Source organism: Seriola aureovittata, chromosome 17 (genome assembly GCF_021018895.1).
Source record: "Seriola aureovittata isolate HTS-2021-v1 ecotype China chromosome 17, ASM2101889v1, whole genome shotgun sequence".
NCBI classification, from domain to species: Eukaryota; Metazoa; Chordata; class Actinopteri; order Carangiformes; family Carangidae; genus Seriola; species Seriola aureovittata.
The window spans coordinates 16,809,570-16,832,529 of NC_079380.1; the positions used below are offsets into that span (position 1 = coordinate 16,809,570).

Genomic DNA, 22,960 nt, shown 5'->3' on the forward strand with positions numbered 1-22,960 from the left:
AGATGGTCTCAATAATCTACATCATTGTACTGATCATTAATATTGGTCATTTGATTTGATTTGATTATAATTTAAATTGTACACAGATAACTTTTTCCTGATCTAGCGAAGGTCTCTCTCTCTCTCTGATCAAATGTTTTACTTTTTTAATTTCAAACTTAATTAATGTAATTCATGGTGTGATTTTTTTTTTACACTACTAAATCTACACAAAATATTGTTGAATAAAAATTTTATTTGAATTTTGAATAAAATTATTTTCTTTATATTTATTTATTTTAAAAAAAGAAGAGACAATTTTTAAGAGCTTTTTGTTTTTATTTTTTCAAACAATCTTGTATCAAATCTGCTTCTTGTCAAGAAATGGCTTCGCCTTTCTCTTCCTGCACCCAGTTATTCTTCCTACTCCTGCAGAAAGACAAAGTGAGTGTGTATTTGTGTTAGTGTTAAGAAACGAGACCTTTCGCTGCGCAACAGCTGCAAAGAACAAATATAAAGACTATGATGAAACCTGACATTTGTTCTTTCAGCCTGAGATCAACTGGATGAAATGTTATTAGGAATCTTTTGTTTTTCAAGTTTGATGAGTAAAAATGATCTTAAATGTTCACATATTCATTGACTGCTCTTTTGCTGATTAAAATGCCAATTGTGTTAAATCAAAAATAAAATGTCTATGGTTTTAGTCAACCGATACTAAAACTGAAACCGACTGAGAAAAACAGATATGAACATCTCCTTAAAATTATATAGAGAGAAAATTGGATTAAATGTCCTCTATTGTTTTTTTAATACTAAGTGCAATATTTAATATTCACATCATGTAAGTTACTTTTGTTTTTAAATATATAGTTATTACTTTTGCTGAAATTTTGCCGTATGTCATTTATTTAACAATGATTTTAGCAAAGAGAGAACTCTTGTCCTCAGCTGTCTTTACAAGAAGCAAAGTTCATTATTAGATCATCAAATTTTTTTTTATCAATGTGTTTTAAAGGCTGTTACTTAATGATGGTCTTTCATTAGGGCCAGGTTCATGAATTTCCCTTAGGGGATAAATAAAGTATCTATCTATCTATCTATCTATCTATCTATCTATCTATCTATCTATCTATCTATCTATCTATCTATCTATCTATCTATCTATCTATCTATCTATCTATCTAGGTTTTAATTTAACTTGATTGTTTTTATGATGTGAGGGTGAAAGGTGTTCATCAAAAAACTACAACAATATAGACAAAATAAACATCATCACTGTGAATCTTTGGGGTCTGGGGATTTTGTTCAGCTGCTGAACCAACTCAACTCACTGTGAGTCTCGAGCACAATAATAAACAGCAGAATCTTCAGTCTTCAGACTGTTCATCTGCAGATACAGCTGCTGTCTGCTGTTGTCTCTGGAGATGGTAAACCGGCCTTGGACTGACTGAGAGTAGTAGATGCTACTACTACCACTGATAATGGCAATCCACTCCAGTCCTTTTCCAGGAGCCTGTCTGACCCAGTGCATCCAGTAGTCACTGAATGTGAATCCAGAGGCTGTACAGGTCAGTCTGTGGGATTCTCCAGGCCTTTTAACCACTGGTTCAGATTCTGTCAGAGTCTGACCATCAACACCTGTCAAGTCAAAAAAGCAATCAGTCATTTGTTATAACTTGACAAATTTTTGAAGACACATTAAACTCAATATCAGTCAAACTCTTCACCTGCCCAGCAGAGAGTTAACAGCAGCAGTCCTGTCCTATAGTCCATCATGTTAAACTGTGTGTCCACTGTTCTCTGTCATCCTCTCTGCAGTCAGATAAGTAGAGGTGGAAGACATTTGAGTTTTGCATTGACTCCTCCTCACAGGAAGGAGAGAATGAAACAGTAAACTATGAAACTGTATTATTGATGTTCATCTAGTTACGGTGGTTGTCCTCCATCATGACGCACAGTCAGCATCATGTTTAACAGGTTATCTGTATCTCCTGCCATTGTTGGAGCACTTTTACAGAAGCACTTCTACAGGTCCTATCAGAGAGTCAAACTGCCTCTATGGTGATTCAGGTTGAAGGAACTTCTTGAATTATTTTCTTAGTCTTCATGTGTCATACCAATTTATTCGGGACATCAAGGGAGAGAAATCACAGGAGGAATAAGAGTGAGAAAAATTGATTCACACTCCACCTTTTCATATATTAGAATGTATATATTTTAAACACAGTAAGGTTAATTTCAGGCTTATTATGACTATTTATTAAACTGAAACTTTAAATATAAACATCATGAAAATATACTTTGTGTTATTTATATTCCTTTAAATTAACTCTTAACATTTCTAAATATGTTCAAAGGCAGTTTCTCTCAGTGAACTGGTGTGAAATCATTCGTGGTCTGAGGGCTCCTCCTCTGGTGGCTTCATGTTACAAGTGTTCAGGCACTGAGGGGTTTTTGTGCAGGTCTACTGATGGTTTGTGTTATTGTGACTGTCTGGCACCCCACTGAGCAAGCAACGTCTGTGGACGTCCAATTCTAGTTGATATCACGTCCGTCCGTCCAGGCCACAATCTGGACGTCTATATGACAGCCAGAACTAGTCGATAAATGACATTGAGTGAAGTAGTCCAGCCTGGCCCAATTTTGGACGTCTACTTACAGACAGAACTAGTTGAAAATAGACGTTCTGAGAGGCCACAATCTGGACGTTTATATGACAGCCAGAACTAGTCAATTAATGACATTGAGTGAAGTAGTCCAGCCTGGCCCAATTTTGGACGTCTATTTACAGACAGAACTAGTTGAAATGAGACGTTCTGACAGGCCACAATCTGGACGTTTATATGACAGCCAGAACTAGTCAATTAATGACATTGAGTGACGTAGTCCAGCCTGGCCCAATTTTGGACGTCTATTTACAGACAGAACTAGTTGAAATGAGATGTTCTGACAGGCCACAATCTGGACGTTTATATGACAGCCAGAACTAGTCAATTAATGACATTGAGTGACGTAGTCCAGCCTGGCCCAATTTTGGACGTCTATTTACAGACAGAACTAGTTGAAATGAGATGTTCTGACAGGCCACAATCTGGACGTTTATATGACAGCCAGAACTAGTCGATAAATGACATTGAGTGAAGTAGTCCAGCCTGGCCCGATTTTGGACGTCTACTTACAGACAGAACTAGTTGAAATGAGACGTTCTGACCGACCACAATCTGGACGTCTATTTGACAGCCTGATTTAGTTGATAAATGACACTGAGTAAAGTCGTCCATCCTGGCCCAATTTTGGACGGCTACAGACAACCAGAACTAGTGTAAATGAGACATTCCGATAGGCCACAATCTGGAAGTCTATATGACAGCCTGAATTAGTTAATAAATTACATTGAGTGAGGCAAGGCAGGCCCCTTAGAGCTGTTTTTTTGTCATGAAGAGTGAGGTTTCAATGGCTGTTCTCCATTGATCTGCCTGTACAGCATAGACTTCTTAAAAATTAACCAATACTCAGCAATATTCATTGTTTTTAGTAATACTTCAATGATTTTTGGAGGTTTATGTTACTTGCAACTTGTTGCCATGCAAATAAATAGTAGTTTGAATTCAAAATCACAGAGGCTAAGCCAAAACCTGAGTACCTGGGAAAATATATATATTTTCATCATAAATGTTGCATTTTGGTGTATTTCCATCAGGTTTACAGTTACAATTGTTGTATAGGAGTTGGAAAACAAATTCAGCAGAAAAATTGGCTACTGGAACTTGGTTAATGGTTATAGTGCTTTATTGTTATAGTGCATTTTTACAAGGCAAGGATAAAAAATTCCTTCGTTGCATCTTGAATCTATAGAAATGGTTTAAATACCATGGATTCATGTTAGCTTCTTTCAAAAGTGACCAGAATAATGAATATAGGCCATATGGTTGAGGAGTTATTCCTGATTTGGGCAGGTTTTGCCTCCGGATTCAGAGATTAAAAAAAAAAAACGTTTTCCGTATGCAGTACCGGCAGCCATCCTAACATCAATAACTTGAATTAATCTATTTATCCACATATTCCCCGTTTGTTAATAATAATTTGTCATTTTTTATAGAATATAGAATATTTTTTATTTAACAACTGTCTCTGTGGTTTGGTATTTAAAACATTTTTGGCTGTAAGGTCGTACGGTATTAATAAAGTTCGGTTGAATTAACCAATGACGTTCTTGTTACCAGACTGATATCCTTCCGCTGTGAAAGTAGTTCTACTTTTATAGTGGTGATTAATAATTTAATTGGGACTCGTAGTGGTTAACATTGCCTTTAACGACTACTTCAACCTTTTATGAAATGACATTGCTTTTTTAATCGAGCCAACTTGCCAGGAAAGTTTTCTATAGTGCTGTCGCACGGATGGATATGAAGTCTGCAAGGAATTGTACAATCACACAGTGGACTTGGCAGTTACTCGGCTCGTGCAGATCGTAAGGTAAGAAATTAAACTAAACTTCCATAAAACCCTAAAACGAAAGTCTTTGTAAAACACACACGACATTGTTAGGCAATTTATCAAGTCTCATTTTGTATACGACTTGGAAAACAACGTTTGCTAGAATTTTTTTTTTTTTTTTGGCGCCTGCTAGCAAACCGCTTCGTATAACGTTAGCATAATGTTAGCGCCACTTGGGCCGTTAGGTTAACTTGGTTGTGACTACAGGCAACATTTACAGATCAGGTAGTTTTGCAGTTAGAGGAAATGTGCTTCCTAACTCTCTTATTATTTTATGCATCCAGGTTAAAAACGTTATATTGCTGTTTATTCCTAAATTCAAAATCTGCTTTTTTTGGATGCACAAAAGCTAATGTTATCTGTTTTAAATGGGAGTGCGGTAGGCTTCATATCAGACTTTTCCCTTTATGAATAATTTAATTTGTTTTAGTACGAAAAATAATATAGTTTTTCATATGATTTTCTACATATATTTAAGGCCAGAGGCTGTGTGTGCGAGTGACAGTTAGTGAGAGCCAGCCTATGCTGGCTAGAATGGGCCGTGTGAACTGGACAAGCTGAATGTGCAGGGGCTAGCCTAAGGGACAGTAAGAGTATATAATATTTCGTAATGACTCATTGAGACGGACTGGGAACATTATCTTTTAAGTAGAGAATGTCGAGCTGTAACTTCTTTACCTGAGGAAGATGAGGTCGAAAGAAGTATTCCTATCATAAATAAGACAGTAACTTTGTGTTTAGTTGGAAATCTTAAAATTGTCATGTTAGATGTCATAATATAAATCTTCATATAATCTTTAAATTATCAGATGGTGTGATCTTTTTGTAAATTATGGTGGTTTTAATTCTACTGATCTGACATGCCCACTCCAAACTCCCCTGTCCTCAATTTCCGTGACAGCCAGCTGTCTCAAAGCTTAAACTTCTCGAGACTCAACACAGACAACTCACGCTGCTGTCTATTTTGAAATACTTAGTTGTTGAGGATGACACGTCTAAGAAATACAAAATACAATTCGTGTGAAAGCTTTAGAGTGCACAGTTTACCACAGTCCTCAGCTAGTATTAGCTGCTGCAATGTCTAACTACTGTTGTGTTCTTTTAATGCCCTCGTTTAATTAGACTTATGTGTCCTACAGAGGTAATGCACAGTTGACAGATGGTCATCAACCCCACCATGGTTATTCTGTAGAGAATATTTTGAATAATTCAGTATTTTCAGTTGTCTGGCTGGTCCTTTAATATAGTTTTGTATGTGATCAGTCTGCAGTTTCACTTTATTTTCTTGTATCATCATGTAGCTATTAGTCTAATTTGTTGTACTTAACATCGCCATTGTAGAATGTAACAATTCATTTTAATGCAAAATGTTTTTCTGACATCTTAATACACTTGATAAATTTGTTTTTTCTATCTTCATAGAGAAAAGAAGAGCTGCCAACCAGGTAAGTTCACTATTAAGACATGTCCTTGACATTTTGTTTATCATTCAGCTTTGTGGAAGAGTTTCTCTATATTGCTTGAATTAAATTGTTGTGATTTTCTTTTAAAATGAGAAAATATACAAGCTACCTACACTGTTTCCCCACAGAATTAAATCAACATGCAGATAACTAGCATTGTTGATCGTGACTGACTGAATATTCTGGTGTTGACTTTTCAGGTTCATCTAAGTCATACAGCAGGGAGAGGTCCACTGCATGTAAGTATAGCCATTCATCGTATATATAAAATCAGCATGCAGATAACTAGCATTGTTGATCATGACTGACTGAGTCCCACCCGCGTTCAGGCACCGTCTCAATCCCCCTTCTCTTGTTGAGTGAAAGAAGGGCAGCGCATACCTTGTGGATACAGTAACTGTTACAGTAAAATGGTTGCAAAATGTGACTAAATGGAGCCATGCACTTTATCAGCAACAGAGACTTCACACCCCACGGACCACATTTTCTTAACCATAATGATATGTAAAGCAGTCCTCCACCATCATTTCAGTTGCGCTGCATTTGACAAATGTCTGCTGTGTGATCCAAACTCCACAAACATACATTTACGAAGGGAGAGCAGTCACAGGACTGGGATAGTCAGGTATAGGGCGTTCGATCACAAAATGCTAAAAGATATCATTATGTCAGAACGTGTCTCTGCCTAGCAATTAATTTATATTTCTTGTGCTCAAGTAGCCTACAACACAGTGACTCGACTTAAAGTTTAAACATAAGTAACTTACTATTAATATCGAGACGTCTTAGTTTTTTAAGGGAGGTGCTTAGCAAAGGGTCAATTAATGAAGCTGCAAATGGAGGACCCATGAAGCATGTGCTTCTTAAACTAGAGACTCTTGATGTACTTGTCTTGTTATTTGTGCATCAGGACAGTACAAACTTGGATTAGCTAACACAATGTGCCACATGAGTAATAGTTGATGGAAATGGTTGTTCATACAGAAATTTAGATATAAAAAAAAGTTTTAATATAAATGTTAAAAATCTAATTTATTTTAGCCATTTACAAAATACGGAGACGGAGAGAAACTCAAGGTTCATTGAAGAAACCTGCTCCTGACAAGGTTAGGTTCATAGATTCAGTTACCATAGTCATACTCAGAGGTTAACTTACTTCAGTTTCTCAGGTGTGATTTTCCTCCCTTTCTGAAATGGAAAGCCCAGTTTCCCTCATTTAGGGTTAACAGACTCAGAGTTTTCACTATAAACCTGCTTTCTGACACGGGCCTCTGAACAGTAGCATCATTATGTATTGACACAGGCTTTCAATTTGGCTCCTCTGAGGATGTATTCACATGATTTTTTTGTTGTTTGTTTTTTGATATTATTCTTTTTTATTTTAGCTGCTGTTATGCAATGGGATTCTGCTGCGACGGAGGCGCAAATCAGATCTGCAGCTGCAGATCACTTGAAGCATGCCCCGGGACGAGTTGGAGGAGGAGGTTACAATTAGGTCTTGTTAGCAACTGAATTTTTACTCTTTTCTAATTTTAAATACTTTTATATATTTATAGTTTTGTTAGTTTCGTTTTATTCAATGTTCACTGTTGTACAATGTATTTTAAATGTGTTCGTGGCTTTTCATCAAAGTTCTTGAATAAAATTGGATAGTGTGAATCTTAAATCGGCTAATTACCTGTCATCCTTACATCTATCCCCAGCAGTGTTACAGCTCACCCCAGTGGGGAGGTTGTAACTATTAGATGTATTAGATGTTCACTTCGATAATTAATGAAGTCCAATACTTTTATGTGTTGTAGACAAATATGGATACTGTGTGTCGACAACTGTTGAGTCATTGATGATCAAACAGAAAGTGATACTATATCATATCATATAAGAATGAATGCTCACTCACTCACTGTCACACACAGATCCAAGTTGTCTATTTCTGCTCAAACATGCATTCTTCACTTTTTATGTTTGTGTCAATTTGAGGACAGTGGAACTTTATACTAATTATCTTTAACGTTTATCCATTTTTTAATATCTGATTAGCAACTCTGGTCATCACTCATCTAATCAGTACAGGACAGTAGTGGTTAATTGTAGTGTGTGCATTTCATTCATGTCAGTGAAGGGTACTACTTTTATAAGCTGTTCTCATTAGTAACCAAGTTTGAATTTTTAACGTTTAATGTCCTGAAAAGATGTGGCCTATATTGCCCTCATGGATATTGTTTTCTGGATGTCCAATAATTGTGTCTTTAACACGTACTTTTATGACATCTATAAAACGTCCAGAAAAGACATCTTTAAAACGTCCGGAAAAGACGTATTAAAAACTTTCATTCTGGCTCCTCTGAGGACGTCTTCTGGATGTTCGGATATCACGTCTTTAACACGTACTTTTATGACATCTATACAACGTCTAGAAAAGACATCTTTAAAACGTCTAGAAAAGACATCTTTACAACGTCCGGGAAAGACGTATTAAAAACTTTCATTCTGGCTCCTCTGAGAACGTCTTCTGGATGTTCGGATATCACGTCTTTTTGACGTGTTTTGGACCACTTTTTGCTCAGTGGGACAGTAATACACAGCTGTGTCTTCAGGCTGCACATTCTGTCCATTTAGAGTCACTGTGTTGCTGGAAGAGTCTAAGTCGATACTGAACTTGTTCTTTAGTGAATCTTTGTAGTATGTGGTGTATCCAACATGTGCACTTCCAATCCACTCCAGTGCTTTCCCTGCAGGCTGTCTGATCCAAGCTGTGCGATAGCTGCTAAGAGAATAAGAGACCTGACAGGTGATGGTGAGACGTTGACCTGGCTGCACAGTCACAGAGGCTGGCTGTGTCAACTGTTGACAATTCACACCTGTTAAAAAAGAAAATGTTTCATGAAAAATGATCATGTTATCCAGCAAGAGAAGAAATGTTGACTATGACAAATCCAGAGAGACTCACAGGATCCAGCTGCCAACAGCAGCAGCAGAGCTACAGGAAACATGGTTTATGGTGAAACTGAAGAGATGTGAGCTTCTGATCCTCTTTAACTTCCACTGACAGTCTCATGTCTTTATAACTGTATCACATGGAAGATTACTGAATTTGCATAGAGACCTGCAGATGATGGTCACATGACGTCATGTGACCAACGTCAGTTTGGAGCTAATCACAGGAAACTTTTTGACTTTTCGACATGTTTTCATTGAACGATCCGACAGATTTGTTAATCTAAAATTTAAACTGAACTGAGTTTCATAATGATTTTAATTCTGTTTTTCTGTTTAATTATTATTAAAATAAATAATATCCTTCACATGAATATACATTAAATGGCTTGATTGGAAACTCTGTACATCCCCAGTCTATTCTTTCCAGAGTCTTTTTCAAAACTTGCCTCAGAATAAAAAGGATGATGTTGTCTAAACATGGTTAAAACTAACCTGGAATGAAAAATGACATATGAATATCTCCTTAAATTTACAGAGCAAAGGGAAAATTGGCATTAACTTCCCTCAAGGTTTTTTAAAGTACGAAGAGCAATATACTGTATTTACAATGCTATTATGCCACACAGCAGACACACACTTCAGCTCCTGAGAAGAAACTTTTTATAGTACTTGTATATTATTGAATATTTAGATAGAATCAACAAAAGCCTATAAACAGTATGAAGACTTATTTCCTGCAGAAAGTTGTTTTTTTGCAGTTTTACATTTAAAGAAAAAGAATAAAAATCCTCTCAAACAAAAAGAAAAGTGTCTTTGTTGTAGAAAATCACCAGTGACCATTTCATCACATGAAAACAATGAACATCTGAACCTTCAGTCTTCTGGTTAGTCATATTTAGATCTACTTCCTACATCTTGTAGACATGATAAACCAACTCTAGTCTGTTGTTTAATTCATTCGGTTGATCATTTCTGAGAGTGGAAACAGTGGAAACTGTCCAAATCAGATCACCAGTCTAATATTTTTATTCACTTGTCACTTGTTAACTCCAATAAGTTTTCAAGTTATTTTACAACTTTACAAAATATGAAAACATGTAAAATTAGGTTATTTTTTTAATTTTTTTTTTTTTATCTCTTTCAGGATCAAAGATCAGTTAGTTAAGAAGAATGAGACGAGCTACTGTCACTGTGCCATTACAGAGAAAAACAAGCTTTTACTGCGCTCTAAAGGTTTAAAGTGGACCTGCAATACACAGTCAACTTTAAATAAACTCATACTGTAATTGATAATATTCTAGTGTGTGTGTGTGTGTGTGTGTGTGTGTGTGTGTGTGTGTGTGTGTGTGTTGTGTGTGTGTGTGTGTGTGTGTGTGTGTGTGTGTGTGTGCATACAATTAGGTGAGATGATCTATAGATATAAATGTGCCTTAAATATGTAAATATTGCCCAAGTTTTATTGATAACTACCAGCGGCTTCAGCAGATTGTTGTGGTTCCTTGTCTTTTTTCCTGAATGTGTCATAATTGTTGTTTTTGTATTTTTCATCGTGGCAGTTTTCGTGATTTTATTAAAAACAAAAACAAAAAAAGTCAAAATTAAAATCCAGCTCTTTCGTCTTTCAGTCTTTGATACCTCAAATAATATGTTAGGTTTTTGTACAGCAGAACAACAAACTTCAGTCACTGTGGCTCTCGAGCACAATAATAAACAGCAGAATCTTCAGTCTTCAGACTGTTCATCTGCAGATACAGCTGCTGTCTGCTGTTGTCTCTGGAGATGGTAAACCGGCCTTGGACTGACTGAGAGTAGTATTTGCTAGTGCCACTACCACTGCTAATAAATGAAATCCACTCCAGTCCTTTTCCAGGAGCCTGTCTGACCCAGGCCATCCAGTGGCTACTGAATGTGAATCCAGAGGCTGAACAGGTCAGTCTGTGGGATTCTCCAGGTCTTTTAACCGCTGGTTCAGATTCTGTCAGAGTCTGACCATCAACACCTGTCAAGATGAAATGCATGTCATGTAATATGTTGATAGAACAAATAATATCAGACTAAGATCAGTGAAACTCTTCACCTGCCCAGCAGAGAGTTAAAAGCAGCAGTCCTGTCCTATAGTCCATCATGTTAAACTGTGTGTCCACTGTTCTCTGTCATCCTCTCTGCCGTCACATAAGTAGAGGTGGAAGACATCTGAGTTTTGCATTTCCTCACAGGGAGGAGAGAACTAGATTGAATTTGGCTTTTTTATTCAATGTCAGTGGATTTAAAGTTTGTTTGACTGGGTTTAGTTTCATTTGCAGAAAATGTTTTAAGCATTATCAACCACTGTATTTTAGAAATGATTTAAAATACAATTAACTTTTTCTCATTATGATCAGCAGATGGTCTCAATAATCTACATCATTCTACTGATCATTAATATTTGTCATGTCACAAAAAGAATATACTGAACGTTTTGATTATAATTTGAATTGTGCACAGATCACTTTTTTATGATCCAGCGAAGGTCTCTCTCTCTCTCTGATCAGATGTTTTACTTTTTTAATTAATGTAATTCATGGTGTGAGTTTCTTTTACACTACTAAATCTACACAGAGTATTGTTAATGAATAAAATTTTTATTTGAATTTTGAATAAAATTATTTTCTTTATATTTATTTATTTTAAAAAAAGAAGAGACAATTATTTAAGATCTTTTTGTTTTTATTTTTTCAAATAATCTTGTATCAAATCTGCTTCTTGTCAAGAAATGGCTTCGCCTTTCTCTTCCTGCACCCAGTTATTCTTCCTACTCCTGCAGAAAGACAAAGTGAGTGTGTATTTGTGTTAGTGTTAAGAAACGAGACCTTTCGCTGCGCAACAGCTGCAAAGAACAAATATAAAGATTATGATGAAACCTGACATTTGTTCTTTCAGCCTGAGATCAACTGGATGAAATGTTATTAGGAAACTTTTGTTTCTCAAGTTTGATCAAAGTAAAAATAATCTTAAATGTTCACATTTTCATCGATTTCTCTTTTGCTGATTAAATTGTCAAGTGTGTTAAATCAAAAATAAAATGTCTATGGTTTTAGTCAACTGAAACTAAAACTGAAATGGACTGAGAAAAACAAATATGAACATCTCCTTAAAATTATACATAGAGAAAATTGGATTAAATGTCCTCTATTGTTTTTTTAATACTAAGTGCAATATTTAATATTCACATCATGTAAGTTACTTTTTTTTTAATATATAGTTATTAATGTTGCTGAAATTTTGCAGTATGTCATTTATTTAACAATGATTTTAGCAAAGAGAGAACTCTTGTCCTCAGCTGTCTTTACAAGAAGCAAAGTTCATTATTTGATCATCCAATTTTTTTTCATCAATGTTTTAAAGGCTGTTACCTAATGATGGTCTTTCATTAGAGCCAGGTTCATAAATTTCCCTTAGGGGATAAATAAAGTATCTATCTATTTATCTATCTATCTATCTATCTATCTATCTATCTATCTATCTATCTATCTATCTATCTATCTATCTATCTATCTATCTATCTATCTATCTATCTAGGTTTTAATTTAACTTGATTGTTTTTATAATGTGAGGGTGAAAGGTGTTCATCAAAAAACTACAACAATATAGACAAAATAAACATCATCACTGTGAATCTTTGGGGTCTGGGGATTTTGTCCAGCTGCTGAACCAACTCAACTCACTGTGAGTGTCGAGCACAATAATAAACAGCAGAATCTTCAGTCTTCAGACTGTTCATCTGCAGATACAGCTGCTGTCTGCTGTTGTCTCTGGAGATGATAAACCGGCCTTGGACTGACTGAGAGTAATAGATTTCACCACTGTCATATTTGATAATAGAAACCCACTCCAGTCCTTTTCCAGGAGCCTGTCTGACCCAGTGCATCCAGTAGTCACTGAATGTGAATCCAGAGGCTGTACAGGTCAGTCTGTGGGATTCTCCAGGCCTTTTAACCACTGGTTCAGATTCTGTCAGAGTCTGACCATCAACACCTGTTAAGTCAAAAAAGCAATCAGTCATTTGATATAGCTTGACAAACTTTAGAAGACACATTCAACTCAATATCAGTCAAACTCTTCACCTGCCCAGCAGAGAGTTAACAGCAGCAGTCCTGTCCTATAGTCCATCATGTTAAACTGTGTGTCCACTGTTCTCTGTCATCCTCTCTGCAGTCAGATAAGTAGAGGTGGAAGACATCTGAGTTTTGCATTGACTCCTCCTCACAGGAAGGAGAGAACTAGATTGAATTTAGCTTTCTTATTCAATGTCAGTGGATTTAAGGTTTGTTTGACTGGGTTTAGTCACTGCAGTTCCACGGTGCTGACTGCTTTTGCTAATGATGTCTCATATCATATAAAAAAAACGTTTGGACATGTTGACAAAAAACTTGATTTTCATTAGCGGTGCTCTTTATGTAAATTGTAAGAGAAACTACAAATGCAGTTATCATTTAGGTCATAATCAAATGTTACTTGTTTTTCTTTTTTTTTTAAACAATGTAGTTGTTAAGTGTAGTTATCCACTAAAGTCATGCATATTGACTTAAAACCAACACATTGTGAAAAAAAATACTTTGATATTTATATTAATTTGACTACTTCATTAGTACATATGTTCAAAGACTGCTTCTCTTTTCAACAGTGACCTGGTGTGAAATCATTAGTGGTCTGAGGGCTCCTCCTCTGGTGGCTTCATGTTACAAGTGTTCAGGCACTGAGGGGTTTTTGTTCAGGTCTACTGATGGTTTGTGTTATTGTGACTGTCTGGCACAGTAATACACAGCAGTGTCTTCAGGCTGCACATTCTGTCCATTTAGAGTCACTGTTTTGCTTGAAGAGTCTAAGCTGAGACAGCCCATGCAGGAAATAACATCTTACTCGTAAGCGCAGGGAAAACTCACGAATCAAATCACCAGCGAAACATTTTGATTCACTTTACAACATCAAACAGTTTTACTTTGTTTTGTCACATGTACAAACTTGTAAAACATTTCACTTTCGAATTAGTTAAGATGAATGACCTGCTGTAACTGTCTCATTACAAAGACTGCAGAGAGAAAAACAAGAATTTAACTGCCCTCTAAAGGTTTAAAGTGGACTTGAAATATATGGTCCAGAGAGACAGAGACTTAAAATCAGACTGCTGACTCCTTGTTTCAGTGTGTTTGACCAGTTTTTTACATGTGTGTATTCATGAGAATGATTGAAAAGAACATTTATAAAGTACAAATTGCACGTCAGTCTGATACACCCTAACCCTGAATGAGTAACCCAAAGTCTCACAAACATGAGAACAAACAGCAGCTCCTTCAGTCTTCCAGCTGTTTATCTTGAAATCTCTTTGAGACAGTGAGATGGTGAAGTGCAGCTGATTTAATAGTTGAAGCTGCAGCCACTGCTGATCCAACAGTTAAGGTTTTATATTTGATGTGATGATAAATCTTAAGTTCAGTGCACAGTTTGAGTGTAAGTCAGTTCAGATCAATGAGAAAACCAGATCTGAAAGTCTCCTTACACTGACAGTGGAGATAGAAACTTGACACTGACTGCCCTCTAGTGTATTTGTAAAGGAAATATATTTCACCCTCATATTGTAACAGTTCAGATTCCACATTGCACAGATATTACTGTAACTTACCTAAAAGTTCATGCATGTATGAAGGGACGAGCTGTTTGCTTGTTATTCTGTTACTTCTTACTCAGTGATTTCAACAACTAAATTGTGTTTAATGGTTAACGTTCATTTATAATCATTTTCTCAGGAGCCAGTTTCCATAATTTCACTAACAGCAAATACAACTCGTATTAATGAATGGCTTTACACGAATCATATCATTTTCTTGAAAAGCGTGAAATAGGGACATCAATCGTGTGAGATAACTGAAGACTGTAGGATTTTGTACAGCTGCTCAACCAACTCCAGTCACTGTGAGTCTCGAGCACAATAATAAACAGCAGAATCTTCAGTCTTCAGACTGTTCATCTGCAGATACAGCTGCTGTCTGCTGTCGTCTCTGGAGATGGTAAACCGGCCTTGGACTGACTGAGAGTAGAACTTGCTGCTACCATGAGCAGCAGCAATCCACTCCAGTCCCTTTCCAGGAGCCTGTCTGATCCAGTGCATCCAGTAGCTGCTGAATGTGAATCCAGAACCTGTACAGGTCAGTCTGTGGGATTCTCCAGGCCTTTTAACAACTGATTCAGATTCTGTCAGAGTCTGACCATCAACACCTGTCAAGTCAAAAAAGCAATCAGTCATTTGTTATAACTTGACAAACTTTTGAAGACAATTTCAACTCAATATCAGTCAAACTCTTCACCTGCCCAGCAGAGAGTTAAAAGCAGCAGTCCTGTCCTATAGTCCATCATGTTAAACTGTGTGTCCACTGTTCTCTGTCATCCTCTCTGCAGTCAGATAAGTAGAGGTGGAAGACATCTGAGTTTTGCACTGACTCCTCCTCACAGGGAGGAGAGATGATTGGACTTGGTCATTTTTGACCATCGTTCTCTTCCAGTCAAATAAGTTGTTTTTTTGAAAATGTTTTTTCTCCTTCTCTCTGAATTTGAATAGTTTTCAGAGGTTGAAATTTGTGTTGCATTATTGAAATTAAAAAAGAGCACTTGAGAAAAATCAACAAGGAAGATGCATTAAAGTAGAAATTTTGCTGCCTTTTGCAGACAACTCTGAAATAATGAACGTCTGAGTTTTACACAAAAAATAGGAATTGTTTCTACTCCGAACTGCTGTAAAATTTTTTGACATGAAAAACGTTGAAATTCAGCAAAATGTCACGTCTGGTTGAAGTTTACAAAGTGAATTTTACACTTTACTCATCTTACACTGAGTAAAAGCATGTGATTGGATGAGACCAATATTGTACACACCAGTAGAAACAGAAATCAATATTATCTCCTATTCATTGATTCTAATGTGTTGATTAGTGTGAATCCACTGAAAGCTCCTTTATAATGTGTGAGATGTGCGACACAACAGATATAATCACAGCCTGTCAGTGTCTTCTCAGAGGCTCTGTCCAACTCCAGGCTTTAGTACCAGCTCCTATTTTCATACATTTCACATAAAAAAAAATATATATATATTTTAACAGATCAATGTAACAGAAAACATCAGAGGATTGATAACGCAAGAATGCAAGACAACTAAGACAACAAATGCGAAAAGAGAGTCAGGAAAGTCTGCACGAAATAAAGTGGATCAATTGTGAGCAGCTGATGAATAATCAGGATAAGCAGGACAAGGTGTGTGTGTGTGTGTGTGTGTGTGTGTGTGTGTGTGTGTGTGTTGGTATGTTGGTCATGCTTGAATAAACATATAAGTATAATCTACTACATTGTTTGTAACATCATTTAAATTCATTATAAGTGTTGGGGGTGAAAGATATATTTTGGTCTCAGGTCATATTTAAAGATCTGCTGCCACAAACTCATTTCAGTGACATGATGTGTTTTATTGTTAACCAGCCATCATTCACTGGGGAATGTGTTTTCAGAGCCTGACATGCTTCAGTACTTCTCATCCAAACATCAGCGTTGTTCAGTTTTTGTACAGCTTTGTATTCTCTGGTGTCACTGTGGCTCTCGAGCACAATAATAAACTGCAGAGTCTTCTTGTTTCAGACTCTTCACCTTTAAATACACCAAGTTTTGGGAAGAGTCTTTGGTGATGATAAACTGGCTTTGGAGGCTTTGGGCAAATATTGTGCCAGTTCCACCATCAATGCGTCCAATCCATTCCAGTCCTTTGACGGGTTTCTGACGAATCCAGTGCAGCCAAGTGAGCGAAACTCCTTCCACTTTACAGGACAGAGTGACTGATTCTCCTGGTCTGCTGACCACTGGCTCTGAGGAGGTGAGGGACTGGCCCCGAGCAGCTGAAAGAGACACAGAGTTTAGATGACAGGAAGCTAGCAGACGTCCAAAGTTCCTTTCCTCCTCCTCTGGACACAGATTCACTCACCTGAAATGAGAGCCAATAGGAGGACACTTTGTACAACTGTCATGGTGGTAGCTTGACTGAGTCTGCAGCTACAAAGGCTGATATGAAGGGTATATATACTGAGCACGTTGAATGGGTGGGGCTCTGCATCTGTGTGTGGATTTGCATTTGTGTCAGTCTGATATATTGATTTGAGATACAGAGCTGAAAGGTAAAGAGACATAAAGACTAAAGTTGAGTCAGGAGAAGAGCAGTGCTGGACTCTGAGGGGTAGGGAGTTAAAAACAGACTGAGGCACCAGATGTGTAGTTGAAAAGAACGTCTGTAAAGTCTCACCCACTTTCATTTAAAAACTGATTGGTCACTTAGTAAGGTGCTGAAACGGGAATACTGTGAAAGAAGAAGAAACTGTTTTTCCTCAGTGAATCCAAGAAGTGAATGTTGGTCTCGCTGTAGCATCACTGGTTCATTCAGCTTTAATCACAAAGTCTAACAAACACAAGAATGAACAGCAGCTCCTTCAGTCCTCCAGCTGTTTATCTTGAAATCTCTTTGAGACAGTGAGATGGTGAAGTGCAACTGATTTAATAGTTGAAGCTGCAGCCACTGCTGATCCAACAGTTAAGGATATATTTAGTTCAGTGAAGGGTTTGAGTGTCAGTCAGTTCAGACCAATAAGCAAAGCAGATCAGTGTCACCTTATAGTGACAGTGGAGAAAGAGACTTGACACTGACTGCCCTCTAGTGGTTATTTATAAAGGAAACATTATTTTTCACCCTCATGTTGTGAGCTACTTAGAATCCACATAGCTATGACTGTAACTTAACTAAAAGTGTATGTAGTATTGGTGTCATTTGTGCCTTAATTCATTCTCATATCAATCTTCTTCTCTATAATTTCATTAAAAGGAAAATAATCAATCAAAGATCGACCAACACAATAGAGTTCAGGACTGTAGGATTTTGTACAGCTGTTCATCCAACTCCAGTCACTGTGAGTCTCGAGCACAATAATAAACAGCAGAATCTTCAGTCTTCAGACTGTTCATCTGCAGATACAGCTGCTGTCTGCTGTTGTCTCTAGAGATGGTAAACCGGCCTTGGACTGACTGAGAGTAGTAAGTGGTGCCACCAGTGCTACTGATATAAGCGAGCCACTCCAGTCATTTTCCAGGAGCCTGTCTGACCCAGTGCATCCAGTAGCTGCTGAATGTGAATCCAGAGGCTGTACAGGTCAGTCTGTGGGATTCTCCAGGCCTTTTAACCACTGATTCTGTTAATAAACATTTGGTAGGTTTGAGCAGAACTGAAGTGGTTTAAGAGATGTATGCAAAAAAAAGCAGAAAAAAATATTGATATATGATGATTTTATATCATTTTCTTTGTGTGTCCTTTTTTGGACGTGAGGAACCCCAGAGGATACAAAATGTGTTACCAGTGTATAATAGACCTGTAACAGTAACTGACATTAGATTTTAAAAAATATGTCAAAAAAGACATTTTCTTGCAGAAATCCATACCTTCAGCTGTAACACAGCCAAAATGATCAGCAAATCAAAAAAGAAAAGTGAAGAAAATGTCCAAAAAAGGACAGAGGGACCCCTGAGGGTTAATAAATCCCATGAACCGCTTTTTAAATTACCACTATTATGTTTTTTTCTGTGCTAAATTTAACATTACTGGGGAGGAGAGCAACGCGACTAGAAGTGACAGCGAGAGAGGGCTAGTAGCTTCTCCTCTCCTCTGTCTCAGCGGAGACCGTCACAACTTCATTCACTCTTTCAACAAAACAAAAAAAAAAGCTACGAAGGAAGCAGTAAATGGACTTACATATTTAAGACCTAACTAAATGTAATTTAAGACCTAATATGCGGCTAATGTAAAGCCAGCAGAGCTTGGAGAGTTGGTTATCTGGTTGCTAGGTGCACGCACGCACGCACGCACACAGGTCAGGAGCTGCCGTTGCCATGGCAATGTGAAAATCTGCCCAGAATTTGGCTTCTACATGGCTTCAAACAACTGCAAATTATGAGAAAACCGTTACTTCTTTTCAAAAACTGAAAAGACCGTGCCAGACACTGAAGCCAGAAGTTTCTACAGTGTCTATTTTATTCAGATATTCCTTAAAATGAGTGAGTAAACTCAGTGCGAAGACGGAGTGAGATTCTTTTGAAAAAAAAAGACAATTACATTAGGTGTCAATGAGAGTGAGACAGGTATTGCTGCCGGACTCGGCACCCCCGTTTAAATTTTGTGCAGACCCTGCCTGTCAAAGTTACATTTTATGAATCCCAACAACTATGTCTACATTTTCAGAAAGAATTATTTGTCTCCTTATTACGGTTTGGCCGCGAGCTCGAGTTAAAAATAAAAATAAAGGTTATTTTTTACTGCTTCACGCACTCTAGCCAACTGACGCTTTCACTCTAACTTTGAAGAAAAAGTGATTTGCACTCCTCCTTTGAGTGCTCACAGTTTGAAAAGTTTACATGTTATGTAAAAACAGTTCCTGTCTTTTTGAGAGAGCAGAAGTTTTCCTCCGTTTTATAGTTTGAATCACATTTCTACGTGCAGGTATGAGAGAGCTGGGTGACTCAGAAAAAAGGTGCAATTTTGTAGAAAAAAGGTGGGTTTCTAAAGAAAATTCCAATGCATTTCTAATGCATTATTTATTCCCAGATTTTTGGGAATAACTTTGGGAAAAATTGGAATTTTAACACCAAAAGTCATAGCACCCCTTGCGGGATCAAGACGCACGTTTTGATGTATATATTACCGGGGTTTTCTCAAAGCTGCGGGACGAGTTACGCACCGAAATTTGGCGGAAGAATAATAAACCCGAAACAGAATATTAATAGATGCCTCGGAGCTGAGCACCCGTGGCACTAATTACATGAGTACTAAGTACTCATTACAACATTATAGACTTACTCAAAACTTCCATCTTTTTTCTTAATTCACAGTCTTTGCACTACTCTGTGTATTTCATAATTAGTGCCACGGGTGCTCAGCTCCGAGGCACTCCTCTGCAGCTAGAATAGCTGAGAGGAGTGCCTCGGGGCAGAGCATCTATTAATATTCTGTTTCGGGTTTATTATTCTTCCGCCAAATTTCGGCGCGTAACTCGTCCCGCAGCTTTGAGAAAACCCCGGTAATATATACATCAAAACGTGCGTCTTGATCCCGCAAGGGGTGCTATGACTTTTGTTGTTAAAATTCCAATTTTTCCCAAAGTTATTCCCAAAAAACTGGGAATAAATAATGCATTGGAATTTTCTTTAGAAACCCACCTTTTTTCGACAAAATTGCACCTTTTTTCTAAGTCACCCAGCTCTCTCATACCTGCACGTAGAAATGTGATTCAAACTATAAAACGGAGGAAAACTTCTGCTCTCTCAAAAAGACAGGAACTGTTTTTACATAACATGTAAACTTTTCAAACTGTGAGCACTCAAAGGAGGAGTGCAAATCACTTTTTCTTCAAAGTTAGAGTGAAAGCGTCAGTTGGCTAGAGTGCGTGAAGCAGTAAAAAATAACCTTTATTTTTATTTTTAACTCGAACTCGCGGCCAAACCGTAAAAAGGAGACAAATAATTCTTTCTGAAAATGTAGACATAGTTGTTGGGATTCATAAAATGTAACTTTGACAGGCAGGGTCTGCACAAAATTTAAACGGGGTTGCCGAGTCCGGCAGCAATACCTGTCTCACTCTCATTGACACCTAATGTAATCGTCTTTTTTTTTCAAAAGAATCTCTCTCTGTCTTCGCACTGAGCTTAGTCACTCATTTTAAGGAATATCTGAATGAAATAGAGACTGTAGGAACTTCTGGCTTCAGTGTCTGTCACGGTCTTTTCGGTTTATGAAAAGAAGTAACGGTTTTCTCATAATTTGCAGTTGTTTGAAGCCATGTAGAAGCCAAATTCTGGGCAGATTTTCACATTGCCATGGCAACGGCAGCTCCTGACCTGTGTGCGTGCGTGCGCCTAGCAACCAGATAACCAACTCTCCAAGCTCCGCTAGCTTTACATTAGCCGCATGTTAGGTCTTAAATTACATTTAGTTAGGTCTTAAATATGTAAGTCCATTTACTGCTTCCTTCGTTGCTTTTTTTTTGTTTTGTTAAAAGAGTGAATGAAGTTGTGACGGTCTCCGCTGAGACAGAGGAGAGGAGAAGCTACTAGCCCTCTCTCGCTGTCACTTAGTCACGTTGCTCTCCTCCCCAGTAATATTAAATTTAGCACAGAAAGAAATATAATAGTGGTAATTTAAATAGCGGTTCATGGGATTTATTAACCCTCAGGGGTCCCTCTGTCCTTTTTTGGACATTTTCTTCACTTTTCTTTTTTGATTTGCTGATCATTTTGGCTGTGTTACAGCTGAAGGTATGGATTTCTGCAAGAAAGTGTCTTTTTTTAAATCTAATGTCAGTTACTGTTACAGGTCTATTATAGACTGGTAACACATTTTGTACCCTCTGGGGTTCCTCGCGTCCAAAAAAGGACACACAAAGAAAATGCTATAAAATCATCATATATCAATATTTTTTTCTGCTTTTTTTGCATAGATCTCTTAAACCACTTCAGTTCTGCTCAAACCTATCAAATGTTTATTAGTTTTCAGGATTTTAACCCTTTAAATGCCAGTTTGAAGACATGTTGCCTCTTGTTTTATTAAAAAAAACAACACAGAATATGAGATATTTCCCACATAATACATAATGGAGGGATGTGACATTGTTTTATATCAGAGTCTTTTATATCAAGACATTTCTCAAACCCAGAATATGATCAGGGTGACTTTTGAACACTGGAAATAAATCATGTACTCATCCCGGCAGTAGCCCCCGTGGCACTCAAAATTTCCCTGGAATTTTCTAGTTTAAACTGCACTCCAATCTCCAAAGAAAAAAGACTGTGAGGAGAACAGTTAAACGCACATATGTTTATTGTTCAGCTACTCTCTTCACTGGGAAGGCATTTTAATGAAGCTCTGGTATGGAATAAGCAAGATGCCGATAAAATGATATGATTTCTACAGTCTATGTTTAGAAATATTTTTGGTGGAAAACTCATCTTTAACCCACAATCAAACATTGGTGGATCGCACACTGTCCTATCTGTATGCTGTCATTTTTTTGCACTCCTTCAAGAAAGGATGTTATCAATGTGACATGAGTGTAGTGAGGATCAGGTCTGCTGGATTTTGTACAGCTACTCAACCAACATGAGCCACTGTGAGTCTCAAGTGCGTCACTTTTTCCAGTTTTTATTTATTGTTTTGTGTGTGTGTGTGTGTGTGTGTGTGTGTGTGTGTGTGTGTATTTTTAATCATGTGAGACAATTCATATATATATATCAATTTACCTAGAATATTTACATACAGTTCCAGTCTTCAACAGATTGTTGTGGTTGCTCGTCTTTTTTCATGAATATGTCATTATGGTTATTTTTGTAAAACTGACCCTGATGTTTCTATGTTTTCATGATTTTGTTAGAAAACAACAACCACAAACGTCAAAATGAAAATCTAACATTTCACTGTACCAGCTAAGTAATGATGAGGACTGTAGGTTTTTGTACAGCTGCTGAACCAACTCAACTCACTGTGAGTCTCGAGCACAATAATAAACAGCAGAATCTTCAGTCTTCAGACTGTTCATCTGCAGATACAGCTGCTGTCTGCTGTTGTCTCTGGAGATGGTAAACCGGCCTTGGACTGACTGAGAGTAGTATTTGCCACTACCAGTGTCATGCAAGGCAATCCACTCCAGTCCTTTTCCAGGAGCCTGTCTGACCCAGGCCATCCAGTAGCTACTGAATGTGAATCCAGAGCCTGTACAGGTCAGTCTGTGGGATTCTCCAGGCCTTTTAACCACTGGTTCAGATTCTGTCAGAGTCTGACCATCAACACCTGTAACAAAAAAAAAAAATAGATAACTGGGAAGTTGATTAAATATTTCAAAGTTTTAAAGACAACTTCAACTCAGGATCAGAGAATCTCTTCACCTGCCCAGCAGAGAGTTAACAGCAGCAGTCCTGTCCTATAGTCCATCATGTTAAACTGTGTGTCCACTGTTCTCTGTCATCCTCTCTGCAGT

At 37.4% G+C, this 22,960-nt stretch overlaps 1 long non-coding RNA gene and 4 gene segments (V, D, J or C); 1 reads left to right on the top strand and 4 right to left on the bottom strand.

Moving 5' to 3' along the window:
* The first annotated feature begins 3,115 nt into the window (after positions 1-3,115).
* Positions 3,116-7,608, top strand: LOC130185238 (uncharacterized). The gene is made up of 4 exons (XR_008830113.1): positions 3,116-4,458; positions 5,902-5,924; positions 6,143-6,181; positions 7,328-7,608. It is a non-coding gene; the product is annotated as an uncharacterized LOC130185238 (long non-coding RNA).
* Positions 7,609-8,417: 809 nt separating this feature from the next.
* Positions 8,418-8,970, bottom strand: LOC130184747 (Ig heavy chain V region 5A-like). The segment is given in 2 exon segments: positions 8,418-8,803; positions 8,893-8,970. Coding segments are annotated over 2 exon segments (429 nt in total).
* Positions 8,971-14,826: 5,856 nt separating this feature from the next.
* Positions 14,827-15,272, bottom strand: LOC130184748 (immunoglobulin heavy variable 3-30-3-like). The segment is given in 2 exon segments: positions 14,827-15,134; positions 15,224-15,272. Coding segments are annotated over 2 exon segments (357 nt in total).
* Positions 15,273-16,297: 1,025 nt separating this feature from the next.
* LOC130185224 (immunoglobulin heavy variable 1-24-like) lies at positions 16,298-16,932 on the bottom strand. The segment is given in 2 exon segments: positions 16,298-16,795; positions 16,882-16,932. Coding segments are annotated over 2 exon segments (348 nt in total).
* A 5,255-nt stretch (positions 16,933-22,187) lies between these two features.
* LOC130185226 (immunoglobulin heavy variable 3-7-like) lies at positions 22,188-22,917 on the bottom strand. The segment is given in 2 exon segments: positions 22,188-22,773; positions 22,869-22,917. Coding segments are annotated over 2 exon segments (360 nt in total).
* Between the last annotated feature and the right edge of the window lie 43 nt (positions 22,918-22,960).